Source organism: Dicentrarchus labrax, unplaced genomic scaffold (genome assembly GCF_905237075.1).
Source record: "Dicentrarchus labrax unplaced genomic scaffold, dlabrax2021, whole genome shotgun sequence".
Classification (NCBI taxonomy): domain Eukaryota; kingdom Metazoa; phylum Chordata; class Actinopteri; family Moronidae; genus Dicentrarchus; species Dicentrarchus labrax.
In genome coordinates, this window is record NW_026136714.1 from 24,939,269 (window position 1) to 24,959,011 (window position 19,743).

General features: G+C 39.0%; 1 protein-coding gene across 1 annotated transcript in view; it reads right to left on the reverse strand.

Annotated features, from left to right (window-relative positions):
• Positions 1-595: 595 nt before the first annotated feature.
• tacr1a (tachykinin receptor 1a) overlaps positions 596-19,743 on the reverse strand; it is a 44,687-nt gene continuing 25,539 nt past the window's right edge. Inside the window, exons 3-5 of the mRNA XM_051422080.1 lie at positions 6,470-6,620; positions 4,874-5,070; positions 596-1,699 (exon numbers count right to left, since the gene is read on the reverse strand). Of these exons, the coding sequence (XP_051278040.1) occupies positions 1,354-1,699; positions 4,874-5,070; positions 6,470-6,620 (694 nt within the window). The 3' untranslated portion in view covers positions 596-1,353. The remainder of the gene's footprint in view (positions 1,700-4,873; positions 5,071-6,469; positions 6,621-19,743) is intronic.

Consider the following 19,743-nt stretch of genomic DNA (forward strand, 5'->3'; position numbering starts at 1 on the left):
AGAGTGCATGTTACTGCCAGGTGGAAGGGTAGAGCAGCTAATGAGAGTTACATAAATATTTCACAGTTTAAAATTGGTGCCTTGCATTCAGATCATGAACTGGTGTCGTGTCTGATAAAGGTGGAGCGGGTTACACAGACAGGTAGCTGATGGGAGAGTTATTATTGTGAACCTATTTATTCAGTAGGAAACTGGAATGTTTCATAGGCTCTCCATTGCAGGTCGATCTTTGAGCTACAAGCCAGGGCTGTTTAGACAGGGTTTAGTGTTGTCACGGCCGGATTCATCTGGGATTGAGGGTTTTAGTCAGTTTTCACTTGAGGATCACTATTGCCTCCTCACCATTTGAAGCACCTCTACGTTTCAGAGAAGATGCTCCCAGCTGTTGAAGACAATGTTTAGCCAGATGAAAGCAGAACTAGACGCTGCCGACGTTTCAGGTAATTGCCAGAACTTTTCAGCAACACCTGCAGGGGATCTTCAGAGCACTCCTTCAGCCAGATTGGCACTCAACTTGCACATCCAATTGCTCAGGGGGTCCTGCTCAGGGAGATAGAGTTGGCATTCTGATCAGCAAACACATGAATGCCCACACTCAAACATGCAAAGTTCAGAGTTTATGCTTTGTTGTTTTTCTTCTGGCAGAGCCTTTCAACTGAAACCACACATCTGCCTGTGTTTTCAACGTGGACCTTCTGGGGGGAGAGTTCCTGTGGAAGCCAGGTTTTCTCCACTAGAGGTGTAGAGAACTTTCTGAAAACCCAAGGTCTCCAAGCTGTGTCTATTTTGCAGAGAACACCCCTGTTAAAATGTTGTGTTCACAGCATGCTGGTCTCATGTTATAGCTCCGCTCCAAAATAGACTGTGTGAAGTCACACAGCCTGTGTGACTGCGGATGTGTGAACCTTCACTCCGCACTGAGAGATGGTTGGTGTGACAAGTAGAGGCTGTGAAGATTGGAGGCACTAGCGTCTGCTTCTGTTTGGCTTTTGAACTGGAATGTGCTCATGTCGTCTAAGGGCTCATCATCAGTTTTTGGCACCAAGCAAACCTTTCTAATGGGAGTTGATCATTAGCTGTGAGTGGCATGAGTATTTTATACAAGGGCGTTGTGGGTGAAGACACACTCAGTGACCAGGGACATCGTCTCACTTGCAAATTACCTAACATAATGTTCCAGTGAACACACTGGAAATGTATTCATCAAAAACTCAAAGCCACAGTCACTGGCAGACAAACTCACACATTCACGCTGTACTTTTGCAGGAATACACGCAGGCAAAAGCAACAATGTGAACAGTCAACTCACTCACTCTCCCTGCTGTCCGGCAAAACGCCACGTGTCTTTCAGGTCTATTCCTGCAGGTTGTTACTGGAGTAGAAACTGGACGTCTCCGATACAGTTTTGGAGACGCTTCGGGATGATGACCCATTCGAGGTGAGGTCCAGTGAGGAGCCATGTGGTTTGGCCCCGACCACAGCCCCTCCAAGCCCTGGACCTGCTATCGCCTTGACCTTTGGCTGCTCCATGTCATCCCCAACCTGGAGAATAGTGGACACGTTGGTCTCCATCCGGCTGGCCTTGTAAACACTTGTCTGTGTCTGAAGGTAGCGAGTGGACTTGAGTTCCAGGCCTTCGTAGGAGCCTCGAGGGACACAGGGGCAGAAGTGGAAAGCTTGCTTAAAACCAGCACGAAACCTGTGCAAGAAAAGCAAAGATTAGCCATACTTAGTTTGGTTTGGTTTTAGTTTTAACTGAAACAGACTTAATTTAATACTGATGTTTCTATATGACCCATCTAAACAAAAAAGACCATCAGCAAGAAGACTGGCTATTTCCATATAGTTAATATTAATGCCTGCCACCAGGTCAGATTCAGCTGGATTCCCCTTAAATTTAATTAAACTAGGTGGTGTAGGGGTTTTAACTGACTGGTTCACCCACAAGTCTTGAGTATCTTTTGCTAAAGCCATTGTGGCGACAAGGGGCAATTACAGGATATGGATAAATGCTAAAAAATAGAAGAACAGTAGCACAAGTAAAGACAAGTCAGCAAAATGACTTAACTGGACACAATTTCCATTCTCAGTTTGCCTACATTAGCCATGTTAAGTTACTGGCATTACCAGACCAAGAAAGACTGTAGCAGTGAAGTTTATTAAATTAATCAAGAGTGTGTTTTATTGTGAATTTGGTGAACATGGTGGTGCATTTAGCAGCTAAAGAGCCAGATATTTCCCTCCCTCCCTCAGTTGGTGGGAGGCTGAATAGCCTATTAGACTTAAATTTGTCTGATGGACTGAGACTCCAAGTGAATGCTAATGTTGTTTCAGGATGTATAAATAAACAACTGCATGCTAACACATTAGCAACATCAGCTTTATAAGGAAATCAGTCTACAGCTTGTTGGGCTGCCCCTGAATGCAAAAATACAATTAATGTAGGTTTAAAGGGCACAGCTGTTGCAATCTGTATCTTATTCTTAAATCAGCCTAAAATTCCGTAACATCTTAACAACAATGAAATCCTTCAAGTTTTGCACAAATCCTTGAGAAATTATAGTTGAAAAAAGAAAAACATTTTAAGACATTTATGGGACCCACTTTAGCGTAGAGCATACCAGAAAGCCCATGATGTTAACTCTTCATTTGCTGTTCAAAGTAGTCACACACCAAAGAGAATACAACATCATGGGTCTCTACAACCACATCTTCAGTCAATGGCACATCAGGGATGAAGATCACAGACGAGGTCATGTGTATGGACATACTACTGTTTCTTTTATAAACTAGCTAAAAACTGATTTCAGAAATAGAATTTCTATTTTGACAGTATTATAAAGTAAGCACAACAGTTGTTGGTGCTGTGTTATTCAGTTAGATGATCACGTAATGCAGTTTACAGAAATGCCAAATAGAAAAAATCCCATGACAGTGATCCTAAACCAATTCAGTATTTACATATTCACAAAAACATTTTCCCACTTCACTCTATTAAAAGCAGCCAATTTGGAAATCTGACAAGATTGTTTACTATACAGCTTGTTGTAGAGCCACAGTGACAGACAAGACTGACTGATACACTGTTTGCATTCTGATTCGGATTGGCTAATAGCGAAAAAGCACGACTGTGTGTAACAAAAGCATTGTGATGTTAATTAAGACTAAGTGTTGCACGTGACATTTACTACTGACCTTTATTAAAACACTAAAAGCACTTGCTGTTTGGCAGGTGTTCATTTAAATGCTAAAAATATTCTTCTATGTTGTATATGAATGACAAAAACCACAGAAGGAAGAGATGACGGAAATAAGAATCGTGTGGATGAGATGAAGGCATCACAACGGGCTGGCAACTGAATGGAAACACCTAAAAAACACACACACACACACACACACACACACACACACACACACACACACAAAGCCCAGACAGGGGGAGAAGTGAAGTGAAGGGTGGAAAAGGGAAATGTCAATTGCTGAGAGCAGGAGAGAGAGATGAGGAGATTGATGGAAACTGAGAGGACACGCATTTGAATTTAAATCGGCTGAGCTGATAGAGACAAAAGCCGATTGATATCCTGTACAGAATGATGACTAAACCTCTGCTCACTGCGGTCCAACCCACATATTTTCATTTTTAGGACTTGGGAATTTCAGAGGCGAAAACACCCAAGTGTGAAATCTCATTTCTCCGACAGCACAAAGACAATTAACAGGTGGCCGCAATGGAAGACAATGGGAGATGATTGATTAAGGACAACAAGCAGAGTTGACCATCTGTCTTTATTATACCAGACAGATTTTTAAATTCATTGACATTTTTGTTGACAGGCAGAATGCTAATTACGCCACAGTCTGAGAGTAAACTGTTGATGTTCACAGTGGGATTTAGCAACTTTCAGAGATGGGTTTTAAAGTTTGTTTAAAGTTTATTCTAACTTCATTCCATGTGTGGAATCTTTGAGGTTTCTTTCCAGATGAGCAATCTCAAAGTGAGCATAAGCAGCCTCTCTGCCGCAGCTGAGTTTTCAACTGCTTGTCACTAAGGCGGCAGCATTGCTATGCGATGAGTGTAGCTGACGGTGTGTGTGTGTGTGTGTGTGTGTGTGTGTGTGTGTCATTGGATGCAGTCCTGAAGGACAATATGATTGCTGCTAAACAAGAAAAAAACATTTTACCCCCTCAGGAGTTGCCATCTTTTCGTAAAAAAAAATAAAAGCATATATATATATATATATATATATATATATATATATATTCCCACCACTTTATTTTGTCAAAGGACAAAAAAATTACATGAGGATAGTATCACAAATCATAGGACTATATTGGAACTAAAAGGAATAAATTATTCAGTTCATGAAGTTACAAATAGTGTAATGAAACACTACACCATAGAACATTATAGAAATGAATTGATATGATTTACAAGCTAACAAGTTTTGATGCTGTTCTGTGCAGTCAATGAGGCGGTGTTAGCCTACAAGCTAACGTTACATCTGTCTCTAATACAAACCAGATTCAAGCTAAAAGCCTTGTTCTCTCTGCAGTTCAAGTATACATTTGTTTTCCCTTTTTCAGATAGGACAGCTGAAGATAGTTAGGAAGGGGATAGAGAGAGAGGGGATTACACGCACAGGTCAGATTTGAACCCATGGCCACTGCAGCAAGGACTCAACATTGGTACCTGCCCCAGCTCTACCAGGTGAGCCACCAGGTTCAGTTCAGGTACATGTTTAAGAATTTACAGTAGCTCAATCAGAAATACATTAGTGTGTGTGTGTGTGTGTGTGTGTTTGTGTTTGTGTGTGTGTGTGTGTGTGTGTGTGTGTGTGTGTGTTTGTGTTTGTGTGTGTAGGTGCTGACTAACCTGTCATTAAGGCAGCAGTAGATGATGGGGTTGTACATGGTGGAGCTCATAGCCAGCCACATGATGGCCAGGTAAACCTGCTGGATGAATGTTTTTTCAAACATTTCAGGAAAGAACTGGTGCAGCAGGAAGTAGACGTGGAAAGGCAACCAGCAAATGGCAAACGTACACACCACCACGATCATCATCTTCACCACCTGTTGGACACATGACACCAACATACTTTCATACAGTCATTTTTACTGCTATGCTTCCTCCTCCATTCTGGATTTCACTTGTGTCCATTTATTTTTGATAAAGAAGGGCCAGGGAATGCAGGGAATGACAAATTGGTATTTCTTTAATATTGCAAAAAGCCTTCATTATGCCAGAGGTATTACTGATTCTTGTTTATTGTCCAAATGCCAGACATCTCAGTACAAACCAGAAAGTATACTTGTTCCATAAATAATATATAATACATAATACATGAAAAACCTGCCCAATCCCATCAGTCACCATGATGTTACAGCAGGTTTTGTCAGTTTCGTGCTCGTGTTTGTAATCTTGAAGATGAGACATGCTGCACTGCATTAATTGTCTCCTCTAAGGACTGAGCATTCACCTTCTCTTCCCTTTAACAAGCTTCTATGTGGGCTAAACAAGTGGCAGCAAATCTGTCCATCCAGAAAAAGCTCAGCTGCTTTGAACTTTCGATCTTTCAAAATGGAAATCGAATGAACATATGGCACATCATTAGTGCTGTCAATAACAGGCATTGCTCACTGACAATGAATTGAAAATAATGTACATGGACAGGCATGACAGATCTGTGAGGCTGCCTCATTAGAGTTAGAGGTGGACTCGTGTCAGACATGAGTGTGTGTACCAAATCTCATAACAATCCATCCAATAGTTGTTGAGACATTTCACTCATAAATCACAACCACATCCCCAAAGGGTATGTCCGATCCTCTATACAGCATTTCACTGCAATCAGCCAATAGTTGTTGAGATATTTCAGTCTGCAGAAAAGTGGCAGACCAATTGACTGGCCCACATTGCCATCTGTGCTATCATGGCTAAAAGTAGGTAAATAAACAAATGAATCAAAGCAAGACATGAGGAGAAGAGAAAATACTGAAAAATAAAGTATAATAGGATGACATATAATGAATAATACAGTTAGCAGAGCCAGATTGAATGTTCAGACACTACAGAGACACCTTAGTAAATAGGTCTGTGTAAAGTCTCATAGGATTCCAATTTCATGTTCTTGAGTCAGAAAGGCAAGTCTCTGCAACTGTCTTCATTAGGAGAGTATTGTCTAAGGGACTGCAACACTGAAACTGTGAGCACTGCTGACAAGCATGGGCCATGAAAGATGACTGAAAAAGTAACAGGTAGAGGATGTAGAGGATGAGAGATGATGGCAAAAAACAGAAGACGAAGACGAGTTTGCGGTGGGCTGAAAAGAAAACAGGTTATGTAGACATGAGCATCGCACCCTGTCCGGGGCTGCAGTTTACAAAAGTGCTTGTGCCAAGGTTAAAGTAATCTGATTACTGTAGTTGACGATTCCAAAGCTGTGGGCGGCTGTCTAAAATGCAATGTTACCTTGCGTTTGGCAGTCAGCTGCTCCTTGTAGCGGTCGGAAGAGTCTCCAGGGATCTCACTGGCCCAGAGGGTCAGTCCCACCACCAGATAAGCACAACCCATCACCAGCAGAGGAAGGAAGTAGATCAGGATGGCCACACACACATAGTACCTACAACAAAACATATATCCCATTTCACATATAAATTGACGTTTTTGACTCAAGAGAGACACGAGTTGAGCCTGACCAGGGCTGAGATGTTTGAACCGGAGCTTCCCCTATCTGATTGGACGATTGTCCGATCCCCTGAAAATAAGAATAGTTGTGTTTTTGTTACCTTACCTTTGTTTCTTCAGTAGCCCAGAACAAACAATCCAAACACTAGCCACTCATATTTTTTTTGCTAATTTTGTGGCCATAATAGTTTCTCTTCCACTCTTGGAACAGGAGGGTGAGGCAAGGGGATTGCAATCATCAACTACACCTCTAGATTGTCACTAAATCCTTCACACTGGTACTTTAATATATCTTTTAACTGTAACATTTTGGAGAGATTTGGAATTTATTTCTGTCTGTAATAATAGAAATGAGCTACCATTTATGAATATATAGACATATATATACACAGGGACACATACTTGAGATACTTAAATACTGCAGTTGAAAACAAGACAGTAACACAAGATTTTTGCGGTCCGAAAAAGGCTGAAGCAACTACTTTACTTTTATAATTCTGACCCTTTTAATAAAACATCATGTTTAACCTCAGAAGGTAACGTTGAACTGCAAAAAACAATCCACAAATGTTTATTTCTAACCATCCATTTTCATATTGGTTCAGTATGTTATTTTAAACATTTGTTCGAACTGCTTTTTGAACATAATTTTGGAAATTCCTCTCAAATCATATAGATTTTCTCTCTTTATAAACCACTTTTGGATACTTAAGTCAGGTAAGAAAGCCAAATCATAGCAGCACATGTTTAATGATGTCATTGTAGGAACATCACAGGTGTTTCTAATAACATCAACAATAGCTCTGTTCTATTCAAGTGTCCCAGTGAGACATTCAGTGCATTTACACGCACTTAAAGGCTCTGCACACCCACGCAGCTGTTATCAATTACTCTAGCTGATTAGAGCTGTATTCAGGTGGACGTCTGTGTACAAATGAGAATGAAAACTGTTGAAAATATTGAATATAAAATGTGGTTTCTCGAACTTACATTTACAGTTTATTGAGCTTATAGCACAATTAGTTCAGGAATTATGCATGACTAATATTTTTATATATAATATATATTTATATATATTTTGTATATATATATTTTTTAATTTAATGAACGAATATGAAATCCTATTTTGTATTTGGATGTGAGAAAGCATCGCAATTAGGGATGTCCGATAATATCGGCCCTCCGATATTATCGACCGATATTCACTAAAAAATGTAATATGTTTGTTCTGTAGGTTTCAGCATTTCTGAGTCTGCATGAACGCAGCATGGGACGTTTACCGACGCGCGCTAGATAACGTATAACAACAACAACTACACACTAGACTGGTTGGTTGCTAACCGTGGCTAACAAGCAAACAATTTAAAGCTGAATGATTTTAATATTAACACACAATAAGTGTAATGCACCTTAAATATTTGACTCTGCTCTGAGCTGTTCCTTAACCAAACTAACAATTGGTTAGAATTTACATTAGCGCTCCTTCAGGTACATAATACAATTAAACACAATAACAAAAGCTAGCGCTTAGCTAGCGATTAGCGTTAGCGCTCTTTTCAGTATTAATATAATGAAAGTTGAAGTTGTTCTCTAACTTTGCACAGACAGTGTTTACATTTGGAAAGCCATGTTGCATTTATGTATGCATCCAGTGGGGCATCACAATAAAATTAGGCATAATGTGTTAATTCCACAATAGGAGATATGTTATGTTGTTACCTAACAGTTTTGGTGTAAAAAGCCTGCATATATCGGTATCGGGTGATATCGGTATCGGAAATTGAGAGTTGGACAATATCGGAATATCGGATATCAGCAGAAAAGCCAATATCGAGCATCCCTAATAGCAATGGCAACATTTTGAAGAAGTTGTCTGAATGCTTGCTGGAGTGTTGCTGCAGACGGACCGTCGAACAGATTCAGTAATGTTGGAAAAGTTTGAAGCAGTCTTACCACATGACAAAGAAACGGTCACGAATGGCTGTGATTTGGCTTTGGCTTAAGTTTCTATGCATCATTATGGAGTCAGCTCAGTCTCAGTGTTAATGAACAATTCACAAAGGTATTTTAGGATTTATATATAAATGACTCCTTAAATTACTTTTTGTATATAAATGTAAAACAACTCCATATATAAAATAAGGTTTATAAATGTATTTCTGGTGTGCACACATACACAGACACAAACACACACACACACACACACACACACACACACACACACACACACACACACACACACACACACACACATTTTTTAAATAAATGTAGTAATAGAAATCCACAATTATGTATTTAAAAGTATTTGCAGTTGTCAATAAAAATATATTTGGATGTTACTCCATTTATATACAAACTGTTGAATTTGCATTTACAAACTGTATGAGACTCCCCTGCTGTGGCTCAATGCATTTTTTTCAACATAGAACTATCTTTAGCCTGTGAGATGGCCGTGCATTATATGGTAAAATAAACATATAATACACAGAAGAAAAGTATCCAGAGCAGATAGCCAATGCTCTTCAGATCAATAAAATTTATTCTGAATTTGTCAGCTGCCAGGAGCCTGGCTAAATGCATTCCTGTCCCAGAGGAGAAAACTGATTATGGAAGAGTAGTTAAATTGTTTTACATAACAAAAGAAGGAGAAAATGAGGTAAAATTACATTTGTGCTAAAGGAGCTAATAACTACACTTTGAGGCCACTTTAAAGCATCACAACAAGCTGTAAATACAACATTGACAGATTATTAATTTATGAAATTTACAAGACAAACATGTCAGCAAACAGTTGCCTTTTTACACATCCAGTAGATCTAGTTGCCACATCCTTCACTATGATCACCTGCTGGTTGCTAACTTCGTCTGTCTGGCACCAAACCGATAGCACACAGTGGGTGTATCAGAGATTTTTTTTACTGAAATGACATGTTGTTAGCAGCTTTAAAGGTATAGTGTGTAACATTGAATAGGGTCTGTTGGCAGAAATGGAATATAATTTAGTGTATAATTACCTAAAAATAAGAATTGTTGTATTTTTGTTACTTAGAATGAGCCAATTTTATGGCTTTTTTTGCATTTTTCATGGCCAACGTAGTTTCTCTTACATGTTTGGTTGAGTCAAAAGATTTCGGTTGCGATCTGCAATCTCACTGCCAGATGCCACTGAATCCCACACACTGGTCCTTTAACAGTACAGTGCATTACCCAAAATACAGTTAAATGCTTATTTTGGGGGTATTTCAGCTGCAGTGGGCATTTCCTAGTTAACAGAAGGTCTGTAAATCTATTTTTCAACATTCCAGCCCCTCCAGCAAGTACTAAAATAAAAAGTTACTCGATCGAGTCAAGGGCTGAATCAATCATCATTAGTCTGTTTGCCAGAGGACTGAGAAATAATTTAGCTTTGTGACACAATTTAAGATGTGAGGGGCGGCAGTTACTGTCCAATAAATTTCAACTGTTTATGAAATAATTAAATATGACAGTTTCAGTATTTAGCTAATGATTTGGTTATCTTTCACAGACACAGTGTGTGATCTTGTTAATTCCCGGTTGAGTGTGTGTGCTGTTTGGTATGTAGTATGTCAGTACATTTGTGTCTTGTGGTCTGTGTATATGTGTGTGTTAATATCCATTAAAATGTGGGAAATTGTATTATGCCACTTTGAGGTGTGTAGATTGAGTGTGTATATCGTGTTTAACTGTGCTCAGGGAGGGACGGCCCCCTGACTTCAGCATCCACAGAGGGACAATCTGTTTTCCCCTCAGTGAACGCTGCAGATGAGCCTCACAGGCCATTTCCTTGGCAATTAACTACAATTATGTTAATCCCACTGAATACCCGGGAGCACGGGAGCTTTCATCAGAGTAAATATGACCACAAACTGAGACACACAAACACACACAAACACACACACTGCAAAGAAGGTGTGTTACCCACTCAAGGGAGAACATTGTGTAGATATCAGAGCCTTGAGAGCTTTATCAGGTTTAGTCTTTAGCCTGAAGGGATCTCATCCGCAGTTAAAGCTTTTGAGATAAAATCTGAGTTTCCACCCAAAGAACCTGGACTTTTAAGGCCAGAAGCTATTTCTCAAGGAACTAAAAGGTTCCTTCAGCCCACTGTTGTCTGCATTTCCACCAAGGTCTAAAGACCTGTGAAAATTAGGCAAATTAATCAGCTGGTGTATGAAAAAGCAACGGCTGCTTTCATGCGTCATTTTTACGTGTGACTATACAACAACAAAGCCTGGCCTCTGTCGTCAGTTCATCTGTCGAGGCACAATAAACAAAAAAAACAACTGGTTTGCAGCTGCAGATTTTTAAATTGGTGCTGAAATAAAATGCTCAAGTACTCAACAGAAATGTTCAACGCTTCAAGCTCCACCGCACAAAGTTCCTGTACTACCCCCCCCCAAGCAGGAACTTTTTGGGTGTAGTTTAAACCTTAGTTTTTGGTTCCTCCAAAAGGTTCCAAGTCCCTGGGGAACATTCCTTTGGTGGAAACGTGGCTATTGCCTTAAAGGCTTAAGTAAGCAGTATGAATCCTTCACAGCAGTGACTGCCTGCAATATTTTTGGATTATTATCTGTAGTTTAGTTTGTGCTGGTTGCAGGGGATACAATAAACACGGTGTGACAAAATAAATCCATGGGTCTAATTTTCAGAGTACAATTAACACGCCTCTTAAGCCCTCTCTGTGGGAAAGGAGTATTTACCAGTCTGTTCTGTTTTTAAGTATGCTTGCACTCGACTCAGTCTTTTCTTCTCAACTCTTTCATCCAAATCCAATAATTACTATTGGATTGCCTTGGCATTAAGTGGATGTAAAATAAAGAAAAGCAATGAAATCAACTGAATGTGCTCTTATTAAGGCGGACTCTAGGAAAGCTTGTTTGTTTAAGGAAAGTCAACTTACACATTCAGTAAAGTTAAAGTCATGTGTTTGAGAGATGTCTTATAGTCATTAACGTTATGTTAAATATTTGACGGTTAAGTTTACAGACACTGTCCTGACAGTTTGTCAAGTCCAAACCAGAAACGACAGGAAAGTATTCTGAGTCATAAAAAACAGGACCAACCTACCTGATCTCTACCCACAGAGGTGTTTTCAATGACTGCCTGATTAGGTCTGTGTTCAGGTTGAGGTTGGGCAGAGCTATGCTGGGGACTACCAAACTCCATGCACTAATAAGAATGATAAAGGTACAAGTCGTCCTGTGCTAAAGGCTAAAGGCGTCTTTAGACTGCGACAACAACAATCATGTGAGTTTATTGCACAGTAAGTCACACTGCGTGAGATGGGTCTAATAAAATCTTGGTTGCAATCTGTGTCAGACTGTATGATATAATTCAGAGGTATATCATCTGCTTGCGTCATCCATCTGCACCTCTCTTATGTTTGAAAATGCATCAAAACAGTAAACAAGCTCTGGGCATAGTTCTTTGCCAATGTCCCACAGACTTCTTTTTCGTTTCGTCACGCTTACAAAATGTTGGCCTAAAGCCAGCGAGTGTATGAGAATTTGTTTCTGATACTGTCAGAATTTTGCTTTCTTTGTCTTTGGTTTTGTGTTATAATCAATTAATTTCAGTTGATTTGCTTAAGAGGGCTAACCCTAAGTAAATCTGCAAAGTTCAGCTTTGGTGAACTTGACAAATAAATGTTTGTCATTGACCATTAGCAAGCTGTCTGCTGACGTTTGAGAGAACAGAGAGCCAGAGTCCAGAGGACAGGAAGCTATCATAGCATACTGTATTAGCCTTGTACACTTTCATTTAATCCTCCTCTGCTGGATTATAAGATGCTCTGCAAAGAAGACATGATTTGTTTATAATTATGAGAGAGGCAAAGCAAATTTAAAGTTCAGAAAAAGCACGAGTCAGACAATTCTGGGCTACTGTAAAAACATGGCAGCTCAACTGGTGGACTAAAAGAAAACCCACTCCCTCTGTAAATATAAACAATTCTTATTTTCAGATGATAACACACTAATGAAGACATACCTATGAATACTGGACTACATTCACACTGCAGGCACAAGTAACTGAAATCAGATACGATTTTTTCATGATAGCGTCAACAGCACAAATCACATGGAATCAGATCTTTTCGATTCTGGTTTAAGCCACTAATGTGATCCAATTTATTATTTATTACTGACATTTATTAGTAATTAGTTACACTACTAGTTACTGGGGAAAGTAATATTATTACTGTAATGTTAATACTAGTAATGAGTTACTGCCCAACATTGCTTATATTGCTACAAATCAAGTACAATTTTGACAGGAAATAATGTTATATGTGCACCAACAAACATCATCCAAACTGTATTTTATCTTCCTTGAGCTGTCTCACATTTGCAATTTGTTTTTCACTTTTCTATTAACATTTTTCAACTGTGGGCAGCACCTCCATTTCCTTTGTGGATTGAATCAGCAACACCTTCAAAAAGCTTTTTTAAAAAAACATGCACAGTACAGTATCACAGTATTCCTAAATTTGCCTAAAATTAGTATGTAATTGGGACACAGCTATGTTCAGTCGTAGTGCATGGTGGCTCGCTGGCTCAGCGCAATGGAACGAGCCATCGCTAATGTTATTAGTGACACCTGTGCTTTTTTCACCCTCTCTTTTTCACTTGAGTGGAGAAGAGAAATGCAGCAAAATCTAATCTTGTCTTTAATTAAACCAAGAAGTCAAGCATTCTGCCACACCGGTGTAATGGAACACTATTTAAGGTGTTAACTAAAGCCAACGCGTGCAGGAGCCCGTCACACAAGCCGCGGAGAGCGTTTACCACGCGGCTGAAGAAATCAATTCGGAGAAAAACAGAAGCTGCCGCAATCCAATTACTAGCATAAATGTGATTTGAATGCACACAAGTGCCCATAGGAGTAATGAGCTTAGAGGAAAACTCTTGAGTGAACCCTTTTGTTTATGTGTGTGTGTTTCTGGTGCAGGTGTGATTGAGTGAGTTTCAAGAGCTCAGATTGAACAGGATAAACAACATACTGTGTTTCACATCTGTTATTTGCTGAATACAAGGTACATTTTTGGGAAGTGTTAAATTTATTTTTGTCTTTGGGATCCTTCACTGGATTTGTTGTCAGAGAGGTGTGAAATTGCCTGTAAGAGCTGCTAATTCCCTTACATGGAAAAACATGATAAGAGTGGAAACAGGCTTACTGTAAAGGACAACAGGTAGTCTACATTTGTACCTGAACGGCAGTATCTGACATAAATGTCTTATATTTTCCACAACAGCCTTAGGAAGGAGGGCGAGTTATATGTCTCACTCTTAAAAGCTAAAGGAATGAGATGACTCCAAACTGGGACATGTTAAAAGAAGAAGAAGAAGAGGCATCAGACCCCTTATTTCCATTCTTGGCTATCTTCTTGCTAAAGTATGTGTGTGTTATTTATCAGCTCTCAGGCATCTTGATGTTTGCAAAGCCGCTGTCATAGGCCAACCTACTTTCTTTCCTTGAAAAGTCAGCCTTGTCAGTGTGAGGGGCGGAACTCGAGGGGTGACAGGGGGTGGCAGCTGCCAACCCTAAAAAATGCCTGGCCACCCCAGCTGCCACCCCAGTTTGGTGTCAAATGTTGTTAAATTTAATTTTGAATAATATTAAAAGTAATGTGTTAAAAAAAGGAAATTTAAATAATAATCTGGTATGGCCACATTTTAGCCTAAGTGATACGCTTAAATTCAATGAAAAAAGACATGTATTTAGTATGTATGAAAAAATAGATTCAGAATTGATTTCTAATAGCTACCTTTAGATATTTCTATTCAGTGCTTTACTAATGTGCCACTATAATGTGATGTTTTTGAGTTTAAAAATCTTAATCTGAGGGCTTTTCCAAAAAAATATGAGATTGTTTGCGATTAAATCAGCATATATCTCCGCCACCCTTTTGCCCTCTGTGTCATGAATATTTCTCTAGATCAGCCCCTGGTCAGTGTGCCGGGGTCAGGCTGCGGGTAAAGATGTTGTCAGGGTCAATGAGTGCTCTGAGCCTCCCCCTGTGCATGTTTCAACACTGTTGGACAGCCACGTCTCTGCATACACTACCTCCTAACCAAGGATACTGCACATGACAGAAATGCTGAAAATGACACACTCAGGACTCCAGATGCTGTGTTGTTCTGAAGTGGAACTTCCTCCAAGCTGCTTCAGACACTGAATCATGGAGCAGAAGTGTAAATCATGCAAAAGAGCGTTGATGGATTAATTTACTGATCCCACTGATTTGCATGATTAAAGTGGCTTTGTAGGTGGTATGATGGTTGGTACCAAATCCAGCATCACAAAAAAAAAAATGCCTTTGCTAGGATTTTGGCTCTTCTCAGTCTAAATAAACAATGGTGCCATAACAAACAGAATCCAGCAGCCAAAATATGTGATTTAAGAGCGGTTGGAAAGCTTCTGTAACAGGTGAGCTACAACAAAAAAATGTAAATGAGCTTTATTACCTCTGGGGCATACCCAAAACTTAAGCTCATTAGAATAAAAACAGTGCCTATAAAAAATATTCCCACTTGGAAGTTTTCATATTTTACTGTCTTTTAAAATTTAATCTAGATCAACAGAAAAAGACCCTTTAATGACAAACTGAAAATAGATATCTATAGATTAGTTTTACATTACATCACATTTCATCACAGGTGTAGCCAGTAGTTTTAGAGGTCACATAAAAGCAGATCATGTGTAGTCAAGGGGGGTTCACTTGATTGTACATGTATAAAAAGGTATAAATACACACAGTTGAACCTCATGGACCTAAAGCACTTGAAGCACTGGATTTTAACAGGTTTTTGTAACATTGTAATGTTAGAATATGTCTCTCTACAGGTAATTTAGACCCTTAGGAAAGACACTAGGTCCCCTGGCCTTCCCATTTAATGGTATAGAGGGACAGTTGTAAGACCTTTAGGATATCTGTCCTACGGTATTGAGCATATCCTATTCCGTCAGCTAGACATGGATATTAGTTCCTATTTCTTATGTAAAGTGTTGTAATTCTTGTAATTCAGTTATGTCCTCTTTTTTTATGTATTTTTGTGTCATATATTATGGGGTTTTTTTTGTTTTTTGTTACATACTTTCACCTTTGTAAAATAGATAAAACTAGAAGAAATGAAGACTGAAATTTTGCTGACGAATCTGAAAAAGCTACAGGTGAAATAAATCCAAATAAATCACAGTGAAATCATTCCAGTGTGCAGTGGTTAACTTTTATATTAAACTACATGGTCCTGAGACCTACAAGCACCTGAATGTTGTTGGCTGTGCATGGGGAGTTTTGTTTATGATGTATGAATTATATGTATATGGAAGGCCAGTATTGTGGGAAAACCAACACCATGAAGTCAAAGGAATGCTTAGAGCAACTTTGCAAAATGCTGGTTGAAGTCCAGGGGATGGATACAAGATATTTTACAACTATAGCTGATTATCCCTTGGAGTACAGTTAAATCAGTCAGAAATAAAATCAGCTTAAAGAAGGGTCTGATGAGACCAAAATTGAGTTTTTGGTCATCAGACTAAATGCCATGTTTGGCGTAAGGCTATGGAAGCAAAAAAGAAATGGCATGCCTGGGTATAGACCTTTGAACCCTCCCACTTTGAGCCAACATGGTGGAGTGTAACCAGCTGACAATTCTGTCTGATATCAGGCAAATAAATGGCCATACATTTTGAAAATGGCCATAAATATCTGAAAATGGCCAAATCTTTATGGCCATTATTTGTTTCCATATAAGGCACATCATCATAAACATACCATCCCCAGAGTGAAGCATGGTGGCAACATCATGCCGTGGGGATGCTTCTCAGCAGCAGGCCCCGGAGGGCTTATGACAGTGGAAAAATGAATGCAGCACAATATAGAGAAGTCCTGGGGGAAAACCTGATGCGGTCTGCAAGAAAGCTGTGACTTGCGAGACCATTTGCACAAAAATGGCTTAAAAGTCCCGGAGTGCAGGGTCTTTTTCTGTTGATCAATTTAAAAAAAACACATATTTGGCAGAAATGGAATATAATATTTATATGTATGTTTTCATTAGTGTATAATAGCCTGAATATAAGAATCATGTTTGTATTACTTTTGAATGAGCCATTTTATCTACAGACGCTGAGGGTCACCTTCCATGGAGTCCACCATATTGAACCACCATGTTTCTACAGTATGGACAAACCAACTGCTGACTGTAGATGGCATTCATGGCCAACTTAATTTCTCTTACACACTTCACAGCCCGTTCTCATTCCCAGGTCGTCAGTTAGTTACAATCCGCAGCCTCACTGCTATATGCCATGTAATTCTATGCAAAGGTTCTTTAAATCTACTTTGATTCAGTGTTGTATGACAATAAAACATAAAAATGTCCAAGAGGGTGAATACTCTTTATAGGCCTTGTTAAAGTATATTCTCATATTGATGGTTTTCATCTAATTTTTTCTACAGTTTAAGAAGTAAGCCAGCATTCAGTCAGAATTAGTATATCTGGACTTCACATTTTATATTAAAATAGACACTGTAGTTTAATGAAATGTCTCATTTAAATCCACAAGTTGTTGTGTCATTTTGCCTTTAAAAATTCCTCAAGCACAAGGCTGCTGAAGGTGTGGAGGTATTTTGAGAATAGCTTTATAGTTTGGAAAATATGTCCCGCAGAACAAAAGTAATCATGCATTAATGGTGAAGAATTCAGACAGTAGAAACAAATGTAATTCAGGGTTTCATTCCCAGACCTCATAGCATCTTCTTTATAAGGTTTGCTATTGTTCACAGTTTCAGTTGTGTTTTTCATGCAGTGTTAAGGGTTGCTGCACATGCATCACAGCTGCAGAAGACAAATGACAAAAGGAAGCCAGTGTCTTCTGATGGTTCTGAGATTGAGAACATTTGTGTGGCTTCAAAATGCTCACTGCTGACCAATTTGCCAAAGAGATGAAAAATTTGTCTGTGCCAACATTTCTTGACACACACATTCCCAAACGTGTAAAGATGTTTATAGTACTCATAAGCAAATACCATCAGCTACCATCCATGAAAAGTAGGCTATAAAAGCAGAAAAACATATCTGCTGATAGATACTACTGATTTACAGTTGATCCATACAGAATGCATGAGCAGCACATGGAGGCTGCCTGACTGAACTGCTGCAGCTCGCACGCCGGGGTGACCACACAGAGAGCGTTTCTGCTGCTAAACTGCTGCAGCCCAGTCTTTCTATACTGAGCTTGCCTTTGATAAATACAATATAATAAAAGCCTTGTTACCATATGAATGGATTACAGAGAGAGCTTTTAATCTCAAACAGATACAGGAAGTATTGAGTTTAAAAAATACATTTAAATTTTATTTCCATGTCTGTGACATATTCTACATATATAGGCATTGAAACTGTAGCGAAGGGTATATATGTTACTCATATAATGTCAATACGACTATGAACAGAACATGGCGGACCCATACGGATTATTCTAAGGTAACAAGAAAACACAACAATTCTTATATTCAGGTGATTATACACTAACGAAAACATACCTATGAAAAATGTATTCCATTTATGCCAATAGATCCCCCTAAATGTTATACACTGGACCTTTAATTAACAGTCTTCTTCCTTGTCAAAACCTGGCGCCTACAACTTGACCACCCTCAGTTCAGTCAGACTTTCAGGTGTTATGCTAAAACCAGCAAATGTAGCCTTGAGCTGCTAGCCTCAAGCCAAGATGAAGAGCAGGCTACAGAGATATGGCAAGCTTTCATTTTCAAACTTGACACTGACTCAAGTGACATCACTTGAGGTAATTTATCATATTTCACACAGCTCGCTCTGGAGCCACAAAAATAGTTTTACTACTTTTCTCACACATGCAGTGGCACTCCCTAAACAAGCACTGTAAACTAACTGTGATCTTACTTCTTTAAATAGTTTGAGGGGAAATTATGTAATAACTCTAATAAAGAAGGAAAGTTATATTTGCATAGATAGATATATATATGTATATTGATCATGTAACCACTCGCATTGCAGGCTGTACCAGTCCATCAAGCCTCCCATGCATGCACAAGTGCTTTGCACAGCCCTGCTGCTGGTTTAACACTGTTTCACTGTTGCAGTTACATGTCCAGAAATGAAAAGACGTAAATGTAGCGGACTAACTAACTTGCATACGAGTGTGTGTGTGAGACACGGAGAAAGGGAGGAAAAAAGGGGGTTGCTAAAATAATCCAAAGAGTCATGTCATTGTCTTTATATCCTGCTGTGGCTTCATTATCTTGACGAGACATATAGTTTCTCAGGGGTTTAAAGTCCATGTCCTTGTCTGGCTCCAAATTGGCAATTTAACTATTAATGAGGTGAGGGACAAATTCAGAGGTCTCAGCCACATGAAATCCCTCAAGACCATAAACAGTCACACACTGGGTGTTTTGGTGAACAAAGTTCTGTAAACAGAAACTTTGTTTATAAGAAATCTCCACAGGGTACCTTTAAGTCTGAAAATAGTGTGAGCCTGACCCCAAACAGAAGGTTTAATTGTAACTTTACTGGAGGAAACCAATTCCTGAAAACATGCCTCACTGAGATAAATCTGGTTTATATAATCATCTTCTGGAATAGTCCTCAGATGCATGTCTTGATGACATGAAATGATGTACTCTGGAGATCCAAATAAATCAGCAGTGCTTAAGTGAGGTAAATTTAACAGACACCTTGACATAAAAATATATCTACCTCACCAAACATAGTTTATTAAAAAAACAGCATAAATAAAGAATCTTTCTTTTAAAATACCACTTGTGGGAAGAGGTTGTAGGTGAGTGTATTTACTTTACAGTTGGTAAGATGTATGTCTGCGGAGGTACCAATTTATATTTACTTAAATAAATGTAGCTACACTGTAAAGTATCAAAAATATCAACAGTAAAGGTACTCAGTACTTTTTGACCCTCTGAGTGAAAATATATATATGCTATGAGACTGTTACTGCAGATGCTTTGTGTGATTTTAGTTGGTTGAGGCTGAGCTAAT